Raw genomic sequence first — 22799 nt, forward strand, 5'->3', positions numbered from 1 at the left:
AAACAGAAACATTGGCCGGAGAAAAGAATGTTTGTTTATGTCAACCACTACACTAAGTGTTATCGGGACGCCGAGGGAGCCGGCTATCATCTGCTGGCGTCACAAGCTTCGTCAAGGAATTCAGGAGAAAGTTATCTTTGGAGGGACTGGCGCCAATGGTCTGAGCAAACAAGTATAAAATACATACAGAAAAAAAAATAATGTTTTTGACTTCAATAAAAATGTTATTTAAAAAAAAGGTTAATGATGTACTTTCTGCCATCTAGGGGAAGAACATTGACTCGTTCTGAACAAAATGCATTATGTCTAGTAAATACGTCATTTGTGAACCATTGAAGTGAAATTGGATCCAAACCTACACCTGACTAAAGTATCTTGCTGAATATGCCATTGGAAATGGTGTTGTGAGTACAGCGTAGTTCATATTACATACTCCCATACGGTAGGGGGCGGTGTGCACCTTCAATGTCACGGTTGCAAGCCGTCCTGCGTCGTTTCCGGTTTGTGTGCAATAACAGTAATGGATTTTTGACAGCTCTACTTTGTCAAAATGTACTCGGAAACTAAGTATACACAGCACACAGTATACATAATGACGCGTACTGGCGAAAGTATTCCATTAGAGACACGGCAATTGTCTCTGCTGTCTTACCTACGGTGTACCGTCTTCGCACGGTGTCGAAATCGAGCGCGCCTTCCGTGGGCGGAAGTGGAAGTCTGTTTCCGTAAACACACAGAAGGAAAATTTGGGAATAGTTTTGCAATATGAGCCGAATCTATCACAACACTTGTTTGCGAAACAAAGCTGTACACAATGAGACATTTGACAAGGCCTGGTCGCCATCGTCGTTTGAACGGTAGGGACAACGTTATCATTGCTAGTCGTCCATCTTCCCGTTTTCGGACATTGCGAAGTCTGGAGCTCCGGTAAAAGTTAAGAACATAAAAGATGGATTCGTGGACAGTAAAGCAATGATAAACACATTAAATGGTACAAAACAACATTCAGTATCGACTCAGATTGCTGTGAAGTGCTGCGTTATGTGCATTATTAGGATCCATTATGCGCTGTATGGCCCACGGCCTCTAGGGGGCGTGCTAGCCAGATCATCAAGTAGGTGAAGCTATTCGATACGTCTCTTGTATATCCTCATACTTGACAATTATGTTTTTTGATGCTAATAATTTATTGCCATGCGCACGGAACGGCAGAAAGTTTCTAGAGAAATGATCCAAAACCAAATACAACTTTTATTTGTTGTTTTGTTTGTTGTTCATAATATTACGACTTTTAAAAAAATAATTTAAAAAATGTACATTATTTTCTTTAATATTTCAGTTCTATGCTACTAAAACGACATTTTTTTTTATCATATTCGCTCGCTGCTGTTTTTGTCCCTAAAATATTTCAACTCTCTTCTAAACTCTCTTCTTTTCTGAATACAACTTTTTTCTCATTGATTTCTCATGATTTGCTCCGCCTCTCACCCCTAAAAGTCTGCCGGGATAGACTCAAGCACCCCTAATGTTTGTTGCTCAAAGTGAGTTTTGTATTTTCTCCGCAGTGGCCAAGGAGTGCTTGTTGAAGGAACACTGGTTGATCTTTCCAGACACGTGCTGACTGATGTCAACAATAAGAAGGTACCTTAGCTAAGCACAGAGTTAAAGAAGGCCTATTATTGATTTATTTTTGGCTTATACATTCCCACACATTCGTGGTGGCCCACCACGATTCATTTTGGACCGCCACAGAAGGACACAACGCTATCTTTTATCCTATTTTTTAGATTTAGGTCAGGGGTGTCAGGAGTGCGACCCACGGCTGTTTTTTTTAATACATTTTTTTTTATTGGCCTGCAGCGCATTCAAAAAATATACTTTACCAAGAAAACATTAAAAAAACTAAAAACGGCAACAGTAAAAAGTGTAAACATCAACTGTAGTTTTACAAGAATAAAGTCCAAATATTAAAAACGAGAAAAAGTTGTGATTTGACAAAAATACTGTAATATTATGAAGAAAAATGTTATTTTAGTAGCATAATGTTGAAATATGCAAGCAAGTTGACGTTACTTTGTGCTGTCATTTGTGGAAAATGAAGTTTGGGAAGTTACAAGAATAAAGTCAAAATGTTAAGGCAATAAAGTCAGGATTAGGAGATGAAAATTTACAAGAATAAAGTTGAAATAAAAAAAACTGTACTAATTTTAAAAGAATAAAGTACAAATAGTAAGAGAAAAAAGTCATATTTGAAAAAAAAAAGTCATTTTAATGGGATAGAGTTGAAATATTGGAGGAAAAAACTGTTATTTTTAATAAAATTTTGTATAAAATATTATGAGAAACAAACAAAACAAAGTACATCTGTCCTTTTTAGCTATAATATTATGGAAATAAAGTCCAAATTTTACAAAAAGAAAATGTACAAAGATTATATAAGAAGCAATGTGAAATATTTTGACAATTAAAAAAACAAACAAGCGCAAACATGTCATTTTAGTCGCATAGAATTGAAACATTAAAGAAAAAAGATGATTTTTTTAAAAGTTGTCATATGAAAAACAAAGAAAGCATCAAATACATTTGGAATCGAGTTGTAATTTTTGGAAAATGAGGTGGCAGAAAAAGTTATAATGTTCTGAAAATGAAGTCAAAATATGTTGGGAATGTAAGTCATGATTGCAGGAAGAACATTTCCAAGAAGAAAGTTTAAATAGTTGGAACATTGAACAAAAAAATAACATCAGAAATGGAAAAAAAAACAGCTATAAGTTGGCAAAACAAACCCGAGGCTGACAGTGGAACTTCTAATCCATATTTTTGAAACTTTGACAGCCTACACTGTCAACAAGCATAGCTTAAGCTACTCCTCAAACCCTGCAGAAAGATCACAAGAGGCAGTCCTCGTCAGCGTCCGTAAGTCCCGTTCCATTGTCAAGTTTAAAAACATACCTCATTTTAAATATGTGGTGGCTTTTATTTTGTAGTGGTGCACCGCCACGATCCATTACATGTATTGAAAACCTTGTAGTCACGCTAATAAGTCCAGTCTTTCCAAATCACAGGAAATACGTCATGTTACACTTATCGGTAACGTTTGATGTCGGAATCGGAAATTGAGCGTTGAACAATATCTGCCTGTTATGATTATTATTAATATTATAGGAATAAATTGAAAATGAATCGAGTGATCATGCTACAAAAATAACATTTTCAGAGATGATTTAAGAAGTTTTGTCACAGCAAAAATGGGGGCAAAGAGTGAAGATGATATGAATACAGTATCATCTTAGCATATTTAGCATACTCTTAGTATACAGTACCTACAAAATATGAAAGTGGCAAAGTTGCATCCTTTGATTGTCACCATGTGGCCCTCAGTGCAGGAAAAAGTTTGGGTGGCTCTTCTTTGGATAGATGCTGTCCCCCTACGTACCACAGCCATGATCATGATACCGTATGTGTTGTTAGCTAATGGAGCATGTTGCTTGTTTTGGCTTGTTTTCAGGTTCGCTACAACGTGCTGTACATCAAACCTAAACGCATCCATCACAGGAAGTTTGACGCCAGGGGCAAGGAGGTGGAGCCTAACTTTAGTGACACCAGAAAGGTCAACACAGGCTTCCTCTTGTCTTCGTACAGTGAGTCCAAAGCATTTCTTGTCCATGCAAACTTCAGTTTTCAATTCTTTATTCTTTCATCCACGTGAAAAGCTCAGGGCAGCGCTCAGTGCATCATGTACATACAATACCCATATATTACCAGTACATATATTACCAGTACATACAATACCCATATATTACCAGTACATACAGTATGTCACAAAAGAGAGTACACCCCTCACATTTCTGCAAATATTTTATTATATCTTTTCATGGGACACCACTGAAGAAATGAAACTTTGCTACAATGTAAAGTAGTCAGTGTACAGCTTGTATAACAGTGTAAATTTACTGTCCCCTCAAAATAACTCAATACACAGACCTTAATGTCTAAACTGCAGGCAACAAAAGTGAATACACCCCTAAGTGAAAATGTCCAAATTGGGCCCAATTAGCCATTTTCTTTCCCCAGTGTCATGTGACCCATTAGTGTTACAAGGTCTCAGGTGTGAATGGGGAGCAGGTGTGTTAAATTTGGTTTTATCACTCTCACACTCTCTCATACTGGTCACTGGAAGTTTAACATGGCACCTCATGGCAAAGAACTCTCTGAGGAGCTGAAAAAAAGAATTGTTGCGCTACAGGAAGATGGCTTAGGCTATAAGAAGATTGCCAACACTCTGAAACTGAGCAGCAGCACGGTGGCCAAGACCATACAACGGTTTAACATCACAGGTTCCACTCAGAACAGGCCTCGCCATGGTCGACCAAAGAAGTTGAGTGCACGTGCCCAGCGTCATATCCAGATGTTGTCTTTGGAAAATAGACGCCTGAGTGCTGCCAGCATTGCTGCAGAGGTTGAAGGGATGGGTGGTCAACCTGTCAGTGCTCAGACCATACGTCGCACTCCGCATCAAATTGGTCTGCATGGCTGTCATCCCAGAAAGAAGCCTCTTCTAAAGATGATGCATAAGAAAGCCCGCAAACAGTTTGCTGAAGATAAGCAGACTAAAGACATGGATTACTGGAACCATGTCCTGTGGTCTGATGAGACCAAGATAAACTTATTTGGTTCAGATGGTGTCAAGCGTGTGTGGCGGAAACCAGGTGAGGAGTACAAAGACGAGTGTGTTTTACCTACAGTCAAACATGGTGGTGGGAGTGTCATGGTCTGGGGCTGCATGAGTGCTGCCGGCACTGGGGAGCTACAGTTCATTGAGGGAACCATGAATGCCAACATGTACTGTGACATCCTGAAGCAGAGCATGATCCCCTCCCTTCGGAAACTGGGCCGCAGGGCAGTATTCCAACATGACAACGACCCCAAACACACCTCCAAAACAACCACTGCTTTGCTAAAGAAGTTAAGGATGAATGTGATGGACTGGCCAAGCATGTCTCCGGACCTAAATCCTATTGAGCATCTGTGGGGCATCCTCAAACTGAAGGTGAAGGAGCACAAGGTCTCTAACATCCACCAGCTCCGTGATGTCGTCATGGAGGAGTGGAAGAGGATTCCAGTGGCAACCTGTGAAGCTCTGGTGAACTCCATGCCCAAGAGGGTTAAGGCAGTGCTGGAAAATAATGGTGGCCACACAAAATATTGACACTTTTGGCCCAATTTGGACATTTTCACTTGGGGTGTATTCACTTTTGTTGCCTGCAGTTTAGACATTAAGGTCTGTGTATTGAGTTATTTTGAAGGGAACAGTAAATTTACACTGTTATACAAGCTGTACACTGACTACTTTACATTGTAGCAAAGTTTCATTTCTTCAGTGTTGTCCCATGAAAAGATATAATAAAATATTTGCAGAAATGTGAAGGGTGTACTCACTTTTGTGACATACTGTATATTACCAGTACATACAATACCCATATATTACCAGTACATATATTACCAGTACATACAATATCCATATATTACCAGTACATATATTACCAGTACATACAATATCCATCTATTACCAGTACATATATATAACAGGACATACAATATCCATATATTACCACTACATATATTACCAGTACATTCAATACCCATCTATTACCAGTACATATATTACCAGTACATATATTACCAGTACATACAATACCCATATATTACCAGTACATATATTACCAGTACATACAATACCCATATATTACCAGTACATATACTACCAGTACATACAATACCCATATATTACCAGTACATATATTACCAGTACATACAATACCCATATATTACCAGTACATATACTACCAGTACATACAATACCCATATATTACCAGTACATACAATATCCATATATTACCAGTACATATATTACCAGTACATACAATATCCATATATTACCAGTACATATATTACCAGTACATACAATACCCATATATTACCAGTACATATATTACCAGTACATACAATATCCATATATTACCAGTACATACAATACCCATCTATTACCAGTACATATATATAACAGTACATACAATATCCATATATTACCAGTACATATATTACCAGTACATTCAATACCCATCTATTACCAGTACATATACTACCAGTACATACAATACCCATATATTACCAGTACATATATTACCAGTACATACAATATCCATATATTACCAGTACATATATTACCAGTACATACAATACCCATCTATTACCAGTACATATATTACCAGTACATACAATATCCATATATATATATCCATATATTACCAGTACATGTACTGGTAATACCAGTACATACAATATCCATATATTACCAGTACATATATTACCAGTACACACAATACCCATATATTACCAGTACATATATTACCAGTACATATATTACCAGTACATACAATATCCATATATTGCCAGTACATATATTACCAGTACATACAATACCCATCTATTACCAGTACATATATTACCAGTACATACAATATCCATATATTACCAGTACATATACAGTATTACCAGTACATACAATATCCATATATTACCAGTACATATATTACCAGTACATACAATACCCATATATTACCAGTACATATATTACCAGTACATACAATATCCATATATTACCAGTACATATATTACCAGTACATACAATACCCATCTATTACCAGTACATATATTACCAGTACATACAATATCCATATATATATATCCATATATTACCAGTACATGTACTGGTAATACCAGTACATACAATATCCATATATATATATCCATATATTACCAGTACATGTACTGGTAATACCAGTACATACAATATCCATATATTACCAGTACATTTATTACCAGTACACACAATACCCATATGTTACCAGTACATATATTACCAGTACATACAATACCCATATATTACCAGTACATATATTACCAGTACATATATTACCAGTACATACAATATCCATATATTACCAGTACATATATTACCAGTACATACAATACCCATATATTACCAGTACATATATTACCAGTACATACAATATCCATATATTACCAGTACATATATTACCAATACATACAATACCCATATATTACCAGTACATACATTATCAGTACATATATTACCAGTACATACAATATCCATATATTACCAGTACATATATTACCAGTACATACAATATCCATATATTACCAGTACATATATTACCAGTACATACAATATCCATATATTACCAGTACATATATATAACAGTACATACAATATCCATATATTACCAGTACATATATTATCAGTACATATATTACCAGTACATACAATACCCATATATAACCAGTACATATATAACCAGTACATACAATACATATATTACATATATAGTACATATAGTACATATATTACCAATACATACAATACCCATATATTACTAGTACATATATTACCAGTACATACAATATCCATATATTACCAGTACATATATTACCAGTACATACTGTACAATATCCATATATTACCAGTACATATATATAACAGTACATACAATATCCATATATTACCAGTACATATATTACCAGTACATACAATACCCATCTATTACCAGTACATATATATAACAGTACATACAATATCCATATATTACCAGTACATATATTACCAGTACATTCAATACCCATCTATTACCAGTACATATATTACCAGTACATATATTACCAGTACATACAATACCCATATATTACCAGTACATATATTACCAGTACATACAATATCCATATATTACCAGTACATATATTACCAGTACATACAATACCCATCTATTACCAGTACATATATATAACAGTACATACAATATCCATATATTACCAGTACATATATTACCAGTACATTCAATACCCATCTATTACCAGTACATATATTACCAGTACATACAATACCCATATATTACCAGTACATACAATATCCATATATTACCAGTACATATATTACCAGTACATACAATACCCATCTATTACCAGTACATATATTACCAGTACATACAATATCCATATATATATCCATATATTACCAGTACATGTACTGGTAATACCAGTACATACAATATCCATATATTACCAGTACATACTGAATGTACTGCTAATATATGGATATTGTATGTATCTGTACTTCTGTGAAGAAGGTGTCGGACGTTTCGCTCCTCATCCGAAGAGCTTCGTCGGCGAACTAATAAGTGCTGGTAGTTTGGGCCTTAAATACAGTAAGTGTGGGCGGAATTGGTGTGCCAACCCCCTCCTACTATTGGTTCCTTACACTGAGCCTGGGCGGAGTAGTGGTATAATCCTATCCTGCTATTAGCACCTCCAATCAAAGGGAAGTGTAGCTCCCTGTATTTGGTTATGAATGACTCTGATACTGGCTCGTTAGCATCTATTGTTCTGGCTCGGCCCTGGCTCCACCTCATTTGCAAGACTAAGAGCTGTGGGTTTTGGTCTCAGTAACCTGCTGAACACAGGGTCCAAATTAAACCTCAAACCACCATTCCGATTCAATGATGGGTTCTGTTGTTTGACAAAAATAGCTTCCTTTACTCCTCTTTGGCCAAAATCTTTACCTCGCTGTCCTCAAAAGAGTGATTGGTAGCTTTAAGGTGTAGATGTACTGCTGATTGAGGGCCGCTAGAATTGTCCCTGCGATGTTGATGAAGCCTTTTTTGGAGCATTTGCTTAGTTTCCCCAATGTAGTGCTCTTTGCATTCCTCATCTTTACAGAAGTACAGATGACGTCTCAAGAAGCCTTTTCCTCGATGGACAACTCCTGTACGACTGAGAGCCTACACAGACAGATATTGTATGTACTGGTAATATATGTACTGGTAATATATGGGTATTGTATGTACTGGTAATATATGTACTGGTAATATATGGATATTGTATGTACTGGTAATATATGTACTGGTAATAGATGGGTATTGAATGTACTGGTAATATATGTACTGGTAATATATGGATATTGTATGTACTGGTAATATATGTACTGATAATATATGTACTGGTAATATATGGGTATTGTATGTATTGGTAATATATGTACTGGTAATATATGGATATTGTATGTACTGGTAATATATGTACTGGTAATATATGGGTATTGTATGTACTGGTAATATATGTACTGGTAATATATGGATATTGTATGTACTGGTAATACTGTATATGTACTGGTAAGATGGGTATTGTATGTACTGGTAATATATGTACTGGTAATATATGGATATTGTATGTACTGGTAATATATGTACTGGTAATATATGGGTATTGTATGTACTGGTAATATATGTACTGGTAATATATGTACTGGTAATATATGGGTATTGTATGTACTGGTAATATATGTACTGGTAATATATGGATATTGTATGTACTGGTAATACTGTATATGTACTGGTAAGATGGGTATTGTATGTACTGGTAATATATGTACTGGTAATATATGGATATTGTATGTACTGGTAATATATGTACTGGTAATATATGGGTATTGTGTGTACTGGTAATATATGTATATTACCAGTACATACAATACCCATATATTACCAGTACATACAATATCCATATATTACCAGTACATATATTACCAGTACATACAATACCCATATATAACCAGTACATATATAACCAGTACATACAATACATATATTACATATATAGTACATATAGTACATATATTACCAATACATACAATACCCATATATTACTAGTACATATATTACCAGTACATACAATATCCATATTTTACCAGTACATATATTACCAGTACATACAATACCCATATATTACCAGTACATATATTACCAGTACATACAATATCCACATATTACCAGTACATACAATACCCATAATAGCAGTACATACAGTACCCATATATTACCTAAAGTGCTAAATGTGAGCAGCAATGAGTGGGTAGAATTTAACAATACAATCATTCTTACTCATGTGAAGCATTTTATCTTCAGAATCTATATGAATATAGACAGTATGTATATAATGGAATAATAAAGTATATGTGTATACAGTATGTATATAATGGAATAATAAAGTATATGTGTATATAGTATGTATATAATGGAATAATAAAGTATATGTGTATATAGTATGTATATAATGGAATAATAAAGTATATATGTGTATCCAGTATGTATATAATGGAATAATAAAGTATATATGTGTATCCAGTATGTATATAATGGAATAATAAAGTATATATGTGTATCCAATATGTATATAATGGAATAATAAAGTATATGTGTATGTCTGCGCAGAGGTGGAAGCTAGGGGGGAGTCGGACGTTCTGTCTGAGCAGCAGCTGTCAGCAATCATACGGAAAGACGAGCTGGTGAAGATAACCGACAAGCACAGACCCAGCGGGACGTGGGCCTTCTGGTACCCTGAGTCTGAAATGGACAAAACGGAGCTGGATGCTGAAGCAGACATTCGACTGAAGACCAGAGGAAACAGTCCATTCATATGTGAGTCTTGACCTCACACAGTTACAGTAGATGTGTCTTTGTCCTGCCACTACATATCACCACATACAACACCCCTCCATCCTGTCAAAGAATCTGACCTATTTTGGGTGGGGGACATATAACATGCTGAGCCTAGACCTGACCAGCTGAAGCAAGAGCAGAACAGAACACAGCACCCATGTGCTTGTTTGCTGATTGGCCTTATGTGCCCATCACCTTGGAACAGGGACTGATGATGCTGGCATACCTTGCCCACATGACTCAGCATCAGGACCATCTTGGGCCTCAGACTGGACTTGTCTGAGCTCATGGTCTTTACCAAACTCATTATTGTGGACGAGTGAGGGAAGGACTGTATGGTGAGTCGGGTTGGGTATCCTTTAGGTCGGGTTGGGAACCTTTTTGGCTAAGAGAGCCATGGAAGCCACGTGGGTTTTCTCTAGGTACTCCAGTTTCCTCCCACATTCCAAAAACATGCATGTTAGGTTACTAACTGTAAATTGTCCGTAGGTATGAATATGTGTGTGAATGCATATTTGTCTATATGTGCCCTGTCATTGGCTGGCAGCCAGTCAGTCCAGGGGGCCAGCTGTGGTAGGCTCCAGCATACCCGTGACCCTCGTGCAGATACGTGGCATAGAGGATGATGGATGGATGGAATAAAATCACATAATAACAAAAATAAATGATTTCTACCAGGTTCTACTTTAAAATGTCAGTGAAGCCATCTTCACCACCTGGAGCAACCAAAGCCATTTTCCACCTCGTTAACAAGAATTGTCCATCTACTGTAACATCCATCCATCCATCCATTTTCTATAAACAACCATTCACACTCACATTCATACCTATGGACAATTTAGAGTCGTCAATTAACCACACCTGCATGTTTTTGGAATGTGGGAGGAAGCCGGAGCACCCGGAGAAAACCCACGCGCACACGGGGAGAACATGCAAACTCCACACAGAAAGAGAATCGAACACAGGTCTTCCCGATCTCCAAGCTGTTACTGTGTTGGCCAACGTGCTAACCACTAGACCACCGTGCGGCCTACTGTAACATTTGATTTCTATTTTAGAGGGGTTTCATGGGTTTAGTGAGCTATGGTTGTAAACTTTTGATGAGCTGATGAACAGCCTATTTGACTTCAATGCTGGTTGGTATTTGTGTCTAGCCTCCTTAGCTCGAGTGGACAGTGGCACAGTGACCAAGTGTAACTTTGCTGGAGACCAGGAGGTTGGGGCATCGTGGACAGACAAGATTATGGCCAACAAAGCTGGAGCGGCCAGCGCACACCAGCCTGGAGGCGAGAGGGAAGGAGCTGAGGAGGATGAATGGGTGAGATGCTAAATTCCTAACACCCTAGTTAGTACTAAATCACTACTATGACGCTCAAATAGGCTTGCCAACCAGTATTTCAAAATAAAAGTATGCATCCTGCATTGAGTTGACAAGGGACACACTTTGTCCCTTATTAGCATGAGAATGAGAAATACAATTGAGGACAGTGTGACATAGTATGCCGGACCCATGCTGGGATGCTGGTAAGACCAGCGTACCAGTATGGTCCACCAGCTAAACCGTGCTGGTAAGACCAGCATAGACCAGCATGGTCCACCAGCTAAACCAGCATAGACCAGCATCCCGTGATGCTATGCTGTAAAGATCAGCATACCAGTATGGTCCACCAGCTAAACCAGCATAGATGATTCTATAAAAGGCCTAATTATAATATAAGAAGTAAAAAATATGAGATCAAAAGTCCTAATGATGAGATAAGAAAGTCTCATTTATGAGATTAGTATGAGATCAATAATATGATATAAATAATTTTGACTTTTTATTTCATAATTTCCACTTTTTACCTCATAATTTTCACTCGGAATTTTGACTTTTTATGTGACAATTGTGACTTAGCATTGGGATATGCATTTTCTTTTCCCATATGAAAGACTGAGTATTTTTAATAGTGCTGGAATTTGGATGGACATGAGAATTATGCATGATCATAAACCTGCACGCTCCATGATACTCTTATACACGACACATTTCTAGATGAAAGATATGAGAATGGTTCTTTTATTGTGTAAAAATAGAATATGTATTAGTGTTACCGTAAAGCATGATGCTGAAATGAAATGGAGGTTTGTGTGAAATAGTAAAAAAGGAGTTTGACACAATGAAAGGCAAACAAACATAGGAAAGTAAGGTAAGTAAAGCAGTGGGGTTGGTTGGTTGCAAACAAGATGTCCCCAAGTCTAGGCTCCGGTAAGACACATGGAACCATACTGGAATTATTTGCCCCTAAAAATGTCAACTTTTACACATTTCACTTTCTAATCCATGTTGGGGTGGCCTCATGTTTTATAATTTTTAATATATATTTTTGAATGAAATCCATCATTTCATTTATTGTTTGTCTACGTGTATTTCCTGAACCTTCATGTTAAAGTACAATTAGAAATATGGGGATTTTTGGGCTTTGCCTTTGAAAGTATGTAGAGCGTGTGCAATAAGCCGATCAGACACAAATGCTAACAATGCTACTGGCTACAAAAACGTAAACACCGCTCTTTCTTTTTTTCTGTTTTTTTAGGATGACTGAAGAAAAGGCATTTCCCCATCTTTGGAACTGATGTGCTTGAACTGTACTTCTTAGGTGCCACAAAAGCTCTTGCATACATTTGTAGCCCATGGCACATTCTGTGGTGTGTTGTGTGCTGCGTTGCTGCCCTCTCCTGTGCTCATGTTCGCAGTGCACTCGCCACACCATCATGAGGAGCGGATTGGCAACACCTGGAGATAATTAACGAGACCAGTCTTAAGACACGAGATCTCCAGACACCGTTGCCAGATCGTTGATCCACTATCCACGACCCAGGCGCTCCCTGCTACCTTCTGATGCTATTTGTCTCTGTGCTAGTGACCTTGCTAGTTTCTTTTCCCTGCTTGGATTATTCAGCAGCGTAAGCATTGTGTAGTACTATCCTGCTTGACCACTCAGCAGCGCTTTTTGTTCCTGCTCTACACCTTTTGGTAGCTCTCTTAGTTATTCAGCCTTTTCCCGTCTGCACTCGGGTCACCTTTTGTTGCCGCATCCTTGTTTGTATTTTGCTGCCTTTGTTATCCCTTTTTTGGCTTGGAGTAAACCATTTCCAACCCTCACGTCGACTCACGCGTCTTGGAATCCCCTCCTGCGGCTCACTCCGTTCCTAACACATTCTAAAAATATTTAACAAAAAAAAAACCCAAAAACAGTGAAAATGAAAAAATCTAGCCAAAATCAAAAATGAAAAGCTATAACGAGAGAAAAGTTGTCATCTAACAATAAAAAATATCATTTTAGTAGCATAGAAAAAATACTGTACAAAAAAAAAAGTCATACTAAGTTCATGTCTACTATATTGGGTAAAAAGAGTGTAAAGGTGACTAAAGGGGTGTGATTTCATTTCTAGAGGGCTGATAATGTTAAAAACTGTATTTAAAAGGTCGTAAACAGGTTTTCGATGCCTTATATGTCTTATTTTCTCTTATTATGTCTATTATATTGGGTAATAGGAGTGTAAAGGTGACTATAGGGTTGTTATTACATGTTTAGAGGGCTCTAATAATGTTAAAAACTGTATATAAAAGGTCATAAACAGGTTTCCTATGACTTATATGTCTTATTTTCTCTTATTGTGTCTACCATATCGGGTAATAGGACTTGACAGGTGACTATAGGGGTGTTATGTCATTTCTAGAGGGCTCTAGAAAAGTGTTGAAAGCTGTTGAAAAGCGTATTTACAAGGTGGTAAACAGGTTTTCTATGTTTTATTTTCTCTTATTATGTCTACTATCTTGGGTAATAGGAGTGTAAAGGTGACTATAGGGGTGTTATGTCATGTCTAGAGGGCTCTAATCATGTTGAGAAGCATATTTACAAGGTGGTAAACAGGTTTCGTATGAAATTCACTTACCACGGTAGGGTGTGGATCCAAAGAAGGGCCATAAACGAGGGATGGTTGTACTGTATATGATATTGGGCACCACAGGTTAATAGAAGTACTGCTAGATGGAAATGATTGAATTGAAGTGAATGGGCAAAGCCATTTATTTATTGTATTGGATCCTTTAGCATAGAAATACATTCACATTGACTGTACAAGTCAGTGGTTGTGTGACAATAGTACATCATCAAATGATAATACTAATAATAATAATCAGAAGTAGCTGGCACGTTCCATGCAATATGACACACCAATTGTATCATTTTATTTCCAAGACTGAACGTTGTGGACTCTATCAGCCACACACACACACACGCACACACACACACACACACACACACATAATAATTTAACAACACATACTGTATAAAACATGACGAATGACTAACATTGTGTTCTTTGGCTCTTCCAAACGTTCATGGCAGCATCAGTGTCTTTTTTTAATCCTGCAGTGCTTGTAGTAGAAATACAGTAAATACATCATGAATAGAATGGGATTATTACACAATATTCAGCTCAGAAATCATTGAGGCTTTTAGAAAAAGTCACGTCATGCTGCTGTGTGATTGTGGAAACAACTATCAGGCCCAACGCCTTTCAAACCAGTCCAGTACCGTCTCCTTGTTGTCCGCCACCCACTGGATGTTGACTTTGGTTCGCTCTATGGCCCGCTCCACCGCCCCAGCACAAGGACCCACATCATACTTGGAGGCAAAGTTCTCCAACTGTACACACAGCACACCTTTATCATTATTTACCACTACTTTTTCATCTTAAACCCCCATTTACACGCTGCATTTTTAACAGCACAATGTCTTTTTCATTCCTTTCTCACGTGCACTAATCGTACACTATTCTTTGATTCCAGACTTGACTGTGATAAGCCAAAGTACCATTCCTTATTTATAAATGGAATATTTTCATACTTGGAGCATAGAAAACCTGTTTAACACCTTCTAAATATGCTTTATAACATGATTAGAGCCCTCTAGACATGAAATAACACCCCTATAGCCACCTTTACACTCCTCTCACCCAATATAGTATAAATAATAAGAGAAAATAAGACATATAAGAAATTACCTCCTCAAGTTCAAATGGTGTGGAGAACCTCCTTGTCACTCCGTCAATCAGCTTGGCTCCATCTCTGCTGACAAAATATTGGAAAACATTTGGAATGTTGAAAAGATATATATATGATAGTAATTATGAAATAATGTAATGATATATATGATATATTTCCATTCTAGATGAGAAGACCTGTGAGTACGACATATTTGTACGACATATTTTGAGCACATTTACAGCTTCTTTCAAACACACACATTATATCAGCGGTGTCCAAAGTGTGGGCCAGGGGCCATTTGGAGCCCGTGGCACAACAACAAAAAAAAACAGCCAAAATTGAAAAATCAGCAGTCATTTTACAAGAATAAAGTCAAAATAATAACAGGAAAAAAAGTTGTAATGTAATGAGAAAATTTTAGAAGAATAACATACGGTAATATTATGAGGAACAATAACGTCATTTTAGTATCATAATGTTGACATATTCCAGAAAAATACAAATAAATTTTTTGTTGTATTTTCTGGAAAATTAGGTTGCGGAAAAAGTTACAATGTTACGACAAAGTCTAAATATTATGGCAATTACCAGAAAAAAGTTTAAATAGTGGGGAAAAAAGAGCAAAAATAGAAAAAAAAAACAGCTGTAGTTTTATCAGAATACAACAACATACTGTATATTAAGAGAAAAAAATCTTTAATCTTTCAAGGGGGAAAAAAAAATCGAAATGTTTTGAGAGTAAATGTGTAATATGATGGAAAATAATGCCTTTTGAGTACAATACAGTAATGTTGAAATAGTAAAGAAAACATGTTATGCTTGTAAAAGTTGTAATATTATGGGAATAAAGTCATAATATTAAGAAAGGAAAATTAAGATGAAGGTGGAAATATTCAAAAAATGTAAAAAAAAAACAACCAATAACAACAAAAAACAGCGTTAATTTCACCAGAAATATGTCAAAATATTAAGAGAAAAAAAATTAAATTCAATTTTATGAGAATGAATTTGTAATATGAGGAAAAATAATGCCATTTTAGTAGCATAATGTTGAAATATTAAAGAAAATGTTATTTTTTTGTTGTAATTTCTGGGAAATTTGCTTATGGAAAAGTTATAATGTTCTGAGAATAAAGTCAAAATATTATGGCAATAAAGTCATAATTATGAGAAGAAAATGTAAAAGAAAAAAGTTGAAATAGCTGGAAAAAAAAAACACATCAGCAGTTATGAAAAAAAACTGATGTCATTTGACCTGAATAAAGTCAAAATGTTAAGAGAAAAAAGTTCAGTTTTAACGAGAGAGAAAAAAATCACAGTTTTGTCATTTTAATAGCAATATTAAAGAAAAAATATGTTATCTTTTGGAGAGTTTTTTTCAAATCTTTTTAAAACAAACAAAACAAAGTTGTCATTTTTGTAAAATGAGGTTCTGAAAAGGAAAAGAGTGAAGTTGATAGGAATAATATGCTTTTTCACCTATATGACAAAGCTGAGATGAAATATATAGCATATCTACACAAAACATGAAAGTGGCCAAGTTGCATCCTTTCATTTGTCACTACGTGGCCCTTGCTGGCTGGAGGAAAAATGATTGGCTTAAAAAAATAAAACCTACTTCCTGGTAATGCAAACAAGCCTTTATGAGGAGAAACTCTGATAAGCACTGATTAAATGTGATGACCTTTGTCCTGAATGACGCACTACAAGTTGAATAAGCTATTGGGAACAACGAGAGAAGGAAAACGACGGACGTTTACTAACCCCTGACTGATGTAGTCCCAGTGGGCTCTTAGAAAGTTCCAGGCCAGCCCGTGTCCCACCACATTCCTGGCAATGAAGTTAATAGTAGAAGTGACATCCATCAGTCGTACCTTCTCAGGGTCCAAAGTGTACTGCAGGTATCTGCAAGATAAGGATTGACCTCATCGGAGGCGTGTTCCTGATAGCGCAAAGCTGATATGATGATACATCATGTGTCCCGGGTGTGCTGCTTTGTTTGCATCACCTGCTGAGAAGCCATATTTTCCTGGTGCACGACAGTGCCTGACGAAGCTGCTCTTTCTCTGAGCTTTCCCTGGTGCTCTGGAACTTGTTCCAAGCAAACTCCCACTCTTTCTCCCCCCCGGCAGCCACAGCCTGGCAGTAGATGACCGATCTCAGGTTGGGGTGGATCCTGTGTCACGCAGGCGAGCAGATACCTTCTTATTGGCCACTTCAACTCGACATAAGCACCCGTCCACATAAACTAGACATACTGTGCGCTTCTGTGACATCAGCACACATCTGCCTTTGCAAAGACACACCAGCGATAGTGATGACCCTAACAATACCCTTTTTTATGTGGATAATCCATGTCATTTTAGGGTTAGAGCTTAGTGTTAGGTAAAGTCTGTGGGTTGGGGTCGGGGTTAAAGGCTAGGGTTGGGGTCAGGGTTAAAGGCTAGGGTTGGGGGTTAGGGTTAAAGGCTAGGGTTAACGCCTAAGGTTGGGGGTTAAGGGCTAGGGCTAGTGTGGGGTTAGGGTTAAGAGCTAGGGTTGGGGGTTAGGGTTAAAGGCTAGGGTTAAGGGCTAGTGTTGGGAGTTTAGGGTTCAAGGCTAGGGTTGGGGGTTAGGGTTAAAGGCTAGGGTTAAGAGCTAGTGTTGGGGTTAGGGTTAAGAGCTAGGGTTGGGGGTTAGGGTTAAAGGATAGGGTTAAGGGCTAGTGTTGGGGTTAGGGTTAAGGGCTAGGGTTGGGAGTTAGGTTTAAAGGATAGGGTAAAGGGCAAGTGTTGGGGTTAGGGTAAAGGGTTAGGGCTGGGGGTTACTAAGAAGACCACAGTGTTACAGGACTTGATGAGTTGGTTCGGGTTAGGAATTAGGGTTGGGAGCTAGGTTTAAGACTAGGCTTTAGGGCTAGGTTTGGGGTAGAGTCCCCTGATAGAGAGAGTTACGACATGACGAGTCGAAAAAATACAGTCACGTGACTCGTGGAGCCATCTTGGGGCCAAGTTTGTGTTTGCGTTCGCCTTTATACAACAGAATACAACAGTATTCTTGGCTGTGTTGTTGTTTATTCATCAAAAATGCCGGGTTGTTGTGCATTTGGATGCACAAATAGACACAACAAGGGTTTCAAGCTGTACAGATTTCCTTCAGATATCAACAGACGGACAATTTGGGAGAATAAAATCAACCTTTTGGGCTGGAAGCCGAACTCGTCTTCAAAGCTGTGCGAGGTAGGTCAATTGAGAGTGTTCGGTCCCATGTGTTGTATTTGGTGTTGTGAATTTCTGTTTAATGTGAATGATCTTTGTGTAAATCACCTCTGGTTGCAAATAAAGTAATCCATGATCTTGAGCAAACTTACCATGGCAACGCTTTGTCCGACAAACAAACACAAAAAAAACATGTCCTGCACATCTTCATGTCAATGTCCTCATTTACCCTAAGTTTAATTTAAAATGCTTCAAAACTGTAGAAGGAATTCGCAATGTTAGATGTGAAGTGCAATAATGAAAAAAAAACAATTTTTTTAAATCGTATTATACTGTTTATAATCTGGCCCAATTTTAGATTTATTTTGATCTGTATGGTTGGGAAACCTCATTTCGTGCACTTAATCTAAACTGCAGTTATTTTATGGATATTACATATACCTTAATATTCTTTATACCACTTTTTACATGCATTGTCGTACTGTGCACGCTTGAATTGGCCCCAACATGGCGGCACAATCTCAGTTGTCGTAACTCTATCAAGGGACTCTAGGTTTGGGGGTTACTCAAAATTCCCCCAAAAAGTGTAATTTTCCTTTAAGTCCTCACTGAAGGCCCAGGTATGAAATGTGCCGCCCGCCACTACTGTGTCTGCTGTTTGTATACATTGAGAGGACAAATATTTTGGTATTCTATCACATTTGTATGCTGTTGGTAGTCTAAAATGGACATTTGACATATCCAGGTGTGTCCATACCTGTTGCTTTGGTTGTCACTGCTGCTCATCCAGTCGGCAAACATCATGGTAGCCATTTCGACACACTCTGGGAGTCCATTGGAACAGGCCACATCGATGGCGGTGATCTGGTGGTGCCTTCAAATGCAACCCACCAAATATTATTCAGCAGAACTTCAACTCTTGCTGTTTCTCAATCCGGGTTAAAAAGATCACCATTGATCAATAGTTGTCCACTTCCTCCATGTCTCCGACCACATGCACCTCGTCATTAACCTGTTCCAAAATGTCTGACCACAACCGAAACCTATGAAAAGCAAACTGATTTTTCCACGGACTAGTTTGCTAGGTACACCATTTGGCTGTACGATAATCCACATGTATTTTTGGCCATATTTTTTTGTCCAAAACCAGGATGGAGAAAATTTCATGTTGTAGATTTTGCAGTTGGCGCTTGACATGCCTTGGAGTCTCCCCCCGCTTCCCTGGCCGTGCTTGTCAGATGCTCGTTCATGCAGACGTAGATGTACTTAACAATGGTTTGGCCACAAGGTGAATGGACTTCTGGTTAGTTAGTCATTTGTAGTTAGAGGACGTTTCACCTTCTAATCCGAAATTCTTCTTCAGTTGTAAATGTTTTGACACAGGGTTTCCATGTTTATGTCTCTGGTGGGGACGTGTCCACATGAGTCCTGTCTGGTGAATGGAGGTTTTGCAGGTCAAGGTGTGAGACATTCTTCTTGGGAGAGATGTTGGGATGTTGTAAGCTAACGAAAGGCGATGGCTGTTTAAACCCTAGTCACCCCGGGGGGTGCAAGACCACACTTATTCTCATTCAAGCGTGCGCACCCCCCGGCCTGACTACTCCGTTTAAAGGGTTAACTCTCCCCCGTTGCGGGCAAGACCTCCAAGTCAGGGGCGAGGGGAGCCCACCCGGGTATTCGCAACCTGCTGTGTAGAGGCAGCCCTATGACATTCAGGTCTGATATCGATCTACTTTATAGCTGCCTCCCCTCTTTTCAGTTTGTTGCTCTTCTTAAAGACCTGGGACCATTTGCTCATCTATTAGCGATCAGAAGAACCTGTTGGGTTTTTACTTATAACCGGAACAACGTAAAAGGAATATATTGAACAATATTGATCTTTTGTTTGGGTTTTACAGGAAGCAGCTGATTGTCGCCACCCTTTTTGGAGCCTGTAAATGGATGCAGGTGCGCTCTGCATTTGTGCGCAGGTATGTCTTTTCCACCACGTCATGCTCCAGGGTCACTCAGCTGCTTTGTGCCGGCTGCTGGCATGACACTCAGCAGCAGGCTGGGTCTATTCAGGCTGTCCTGTTTTGGGTTTTCGTTTTGTTTCGGGTTTTAGTTGTGTTTTTCCTTGTTTAGGGGTACGGTGAGGTGACAGGATGACTGCCTTGGATAGAGTTGGCCTGTTCACCTCACCGTCCTTTTGTTTGTTTAGGCCGGCATATAAGGGCTTTTTCTTTGGGCACAGGAGGGGGGTTTTCACTTTATTTTTTTAGATTATGTATCAGTCATCTTGGTGACTTGCTTTTCCTGCTTCCTGTGTCCTGTATGTTATGTTTACTCCTTTATATCACACAAGACTCTTTGAGGTTATCAAAGGGTTGATTAGGATAGTTATAAAATGATGATAAAAAGGGTAAATACTGGCATAACTCAGCCTTAAACTCAACCTAACCCTCTTGGAACTCCTCTCATTTGCACTGTTGAGGTTGCAAGAACCTACACCTCAATCCTCCCTTCTGTCCTCTCTGTCCAATATTTTCCACATGCTTGTCCTCAAAGGAATGTCTCTTCTGTTTGAGATATGAGTCTGGGTGCAAAGAAACTCTGATGCTGTGCCATGTATTTCTTTAATTGTTGCCTGGTCTCTCCAATATAGAGGTTGCTACACTACTCAGTTTGCTTCTAAGGATTTGGCTTTTGGGATGTAGCGTTTTTTGTCAGAGGGTGTTGTTGGCGTTGAATGTTTGGAGAACATTCTGACAATCCAACCTAACGTAAGGACTGTTTTTTCTAGCCATGACTCCTGGCTAGCCAACAACGGGACTGCACTGTATTTGTTCACCGAGTAGTCGTAGTGACCATAAACACTTCTTGTCTCTCAATTTTACTGAGTGGGACCTTCTGGTACGCCTCTGTACCAAACTGAAGGTCCCGTGCTGAAACTACACTCTGAATTTCAAATGATCTTGCTAAAGAGTAGTTGAAGTAGTGGACGCGCTGCAAATGGGGGAGGGGGGGATTGATTCTTACTGTGAGGAATGGTCCACTGGAATATCTGACTCATCCGTCAAGTTTCTAAAGAAGCCATACAGGTTTTGAACTTGATCTCGGAGATAGGCCTGAAGGGAAGACAACTTTATGGGATATTTCTAAAGCACATCTGCAAGACCTTTATAACATCTTGTGGTTTACAAAGGAATGGCATTGTTAGTTTTGTTTGAACTGAACGTGCCTGCATGGGTCCGTAAACCTCTGAGCGGTCAAACATGAGGACAAAGTACTCCAGATTCCTAATTGCAGACTGCCAGGGTATGTAGGCTTCCTCCGTACGAAGGAAGCGTGTTGCATTCAGAGCCAGAGTCACGTGGACAATGTTGGCTCTAGAAGAAAAGAAAAGATTGCGTAAGCAGTGAGCAATATACGATCCATAGCCACAGAGGTGGTCTACAGATTATACTCAACATGGGCACACACATTAGTACCTTGCCAAATTAAATGCGTCATCAATGAGCTGCCCTCGATTCATCACGGGGATGCCCTGGAAAGCAAAAAAGGCAAGTTGAATAAACAACATACCCACCTGGTTTGACAAGTGAACGATAGCAGATTCCTGTACGGATAAGAATCAGCCATAAATGTTTAGATCACATGTGTCAAACTGGTGCCCCGGAGGGCCGAGACGCTGCAGGTTTTCTCTCCAACCAGTTTCTTCAGCAGGTGATTTAATTGATGAGCTCCTTCCCTCAAACTGAAGGTGTTGATCATTAAAATCACCTGCTTTAGTGACTGGCTGGAAAGAAAACCTGCAGTGTCTCGGCCCTCCATGGCACGAGTTTGACACCCCTGGTTTAGATGAATGGATTGTGGAGACCTACGCCGGGTATGGTGAGCGAAAGGCTTGTTCGGCCAAAGGATTGTCGCGCATGCGCCGTAGCTAGCCATGTCTGAAGGCCAGAATGGATGTAAATAGTCGCAAGCGTGCTAGCTAGCGCTAGCTAGTCACTGCGA

The 22799-nt window shown here is 38.5% G+C and overlaps 2 protein-coding genes across 4 annotated transcripts in view; one reads left to right on the forward strand and one right to left on the reverse strand.

Annotated features, from left to right (window-relative positions):
- Window positions 1-520: 520 nt before the first annotated feature.
- On the forward strand, window positions 521-17987 carry arpin (actin related protein 2/3 complex inhibitor). Of its 2 annotated transcripts, XR_008570407.1 has the most exons (7): window positions 521-857; window positions 1566-1641; window positions 3509-3641; window positions 10344-10550; window positions 11726-11889; window positions 13148-13248; window positions 13768-17987. XR_008570407.1 is itself a non-coding variant. In XM_054776232.1 (6 exons), exons 1-6 carry the CDS (start codon window positions 766-768, stop codon window positions 13154-13156), a joined length of 681 nt encoding a protein of 226 aa, XP_054632207.1. In that variant the 5' UTR covers window positions 521-765; the 3' UTR covers window positions 13157-13755. The 2 variants fall into 2 exon arrangements, 1 of the variants encoding a protein (XP_054632207.1); XM_054776232.1 differs by lacking the exon at window positions 13768-17987 and having other exon boundaries at window positions 13148-13755.
- LOC129181266 (aminopeptidase N-like) overlaps window positions 14525-22799 on the reverse strand; it is a 28226-nt gene continuing 19951 nt past the window's right edge. Inside the window, exons 13-20 of one of the 2 annotated variants that reach the window (XM_054776227.1) lie at window positions 22274-22329; window positions 22024-22171; window positions 21822-21910; window positions 19561-19677; window positions 17615-17782; window positions 17371-17511; window positions 15624-15690; window positions 14525-15265 (exon numbers count right to left, since the gene is read on the reverse strand). In XM_054776227.1, the coding sequence (XP_054632202.1) occupies window positions 15122-15265; window positions 15624-15690; window positions 17371-17511; window positions 17615-17782; window positions 19561-19677; window positions 21822-21910; window positions 22024-22171; window positions 22274-22329 (930 nt within the window). In that variant the 3' untranslated portion in view covers window positions 14525-15121. The remainder of the gene's footprint in view (window positions 15266-15623; window positions 15691-17370; window positions 17512-17614; window positions 17783-19560; window positions 19678-21821; window positions 21911-22023; window positions 22172-22273; window positions 22330-22799) is intronic. The other variant, XM_054776229.1, reaches the window with a different exon arrangement.

This window comes from Dunckerocampus dactyliophorus, chromosome 5 (genome assembly GCF_027744805.1).
Source record: "Dunckerocampus dactyliophorus isolate RoL2022-P2 chromosome 5, RoL_Ddac_1.1, whole genome shotgun sequence".
Lineage (NCBI taxonomy): Eukaryota > Metazoa > Chordata > Actinopteri > Syngnathiformes > Syngnathidae > Dunckerocampus > Dunckerocampus dactyliophorus.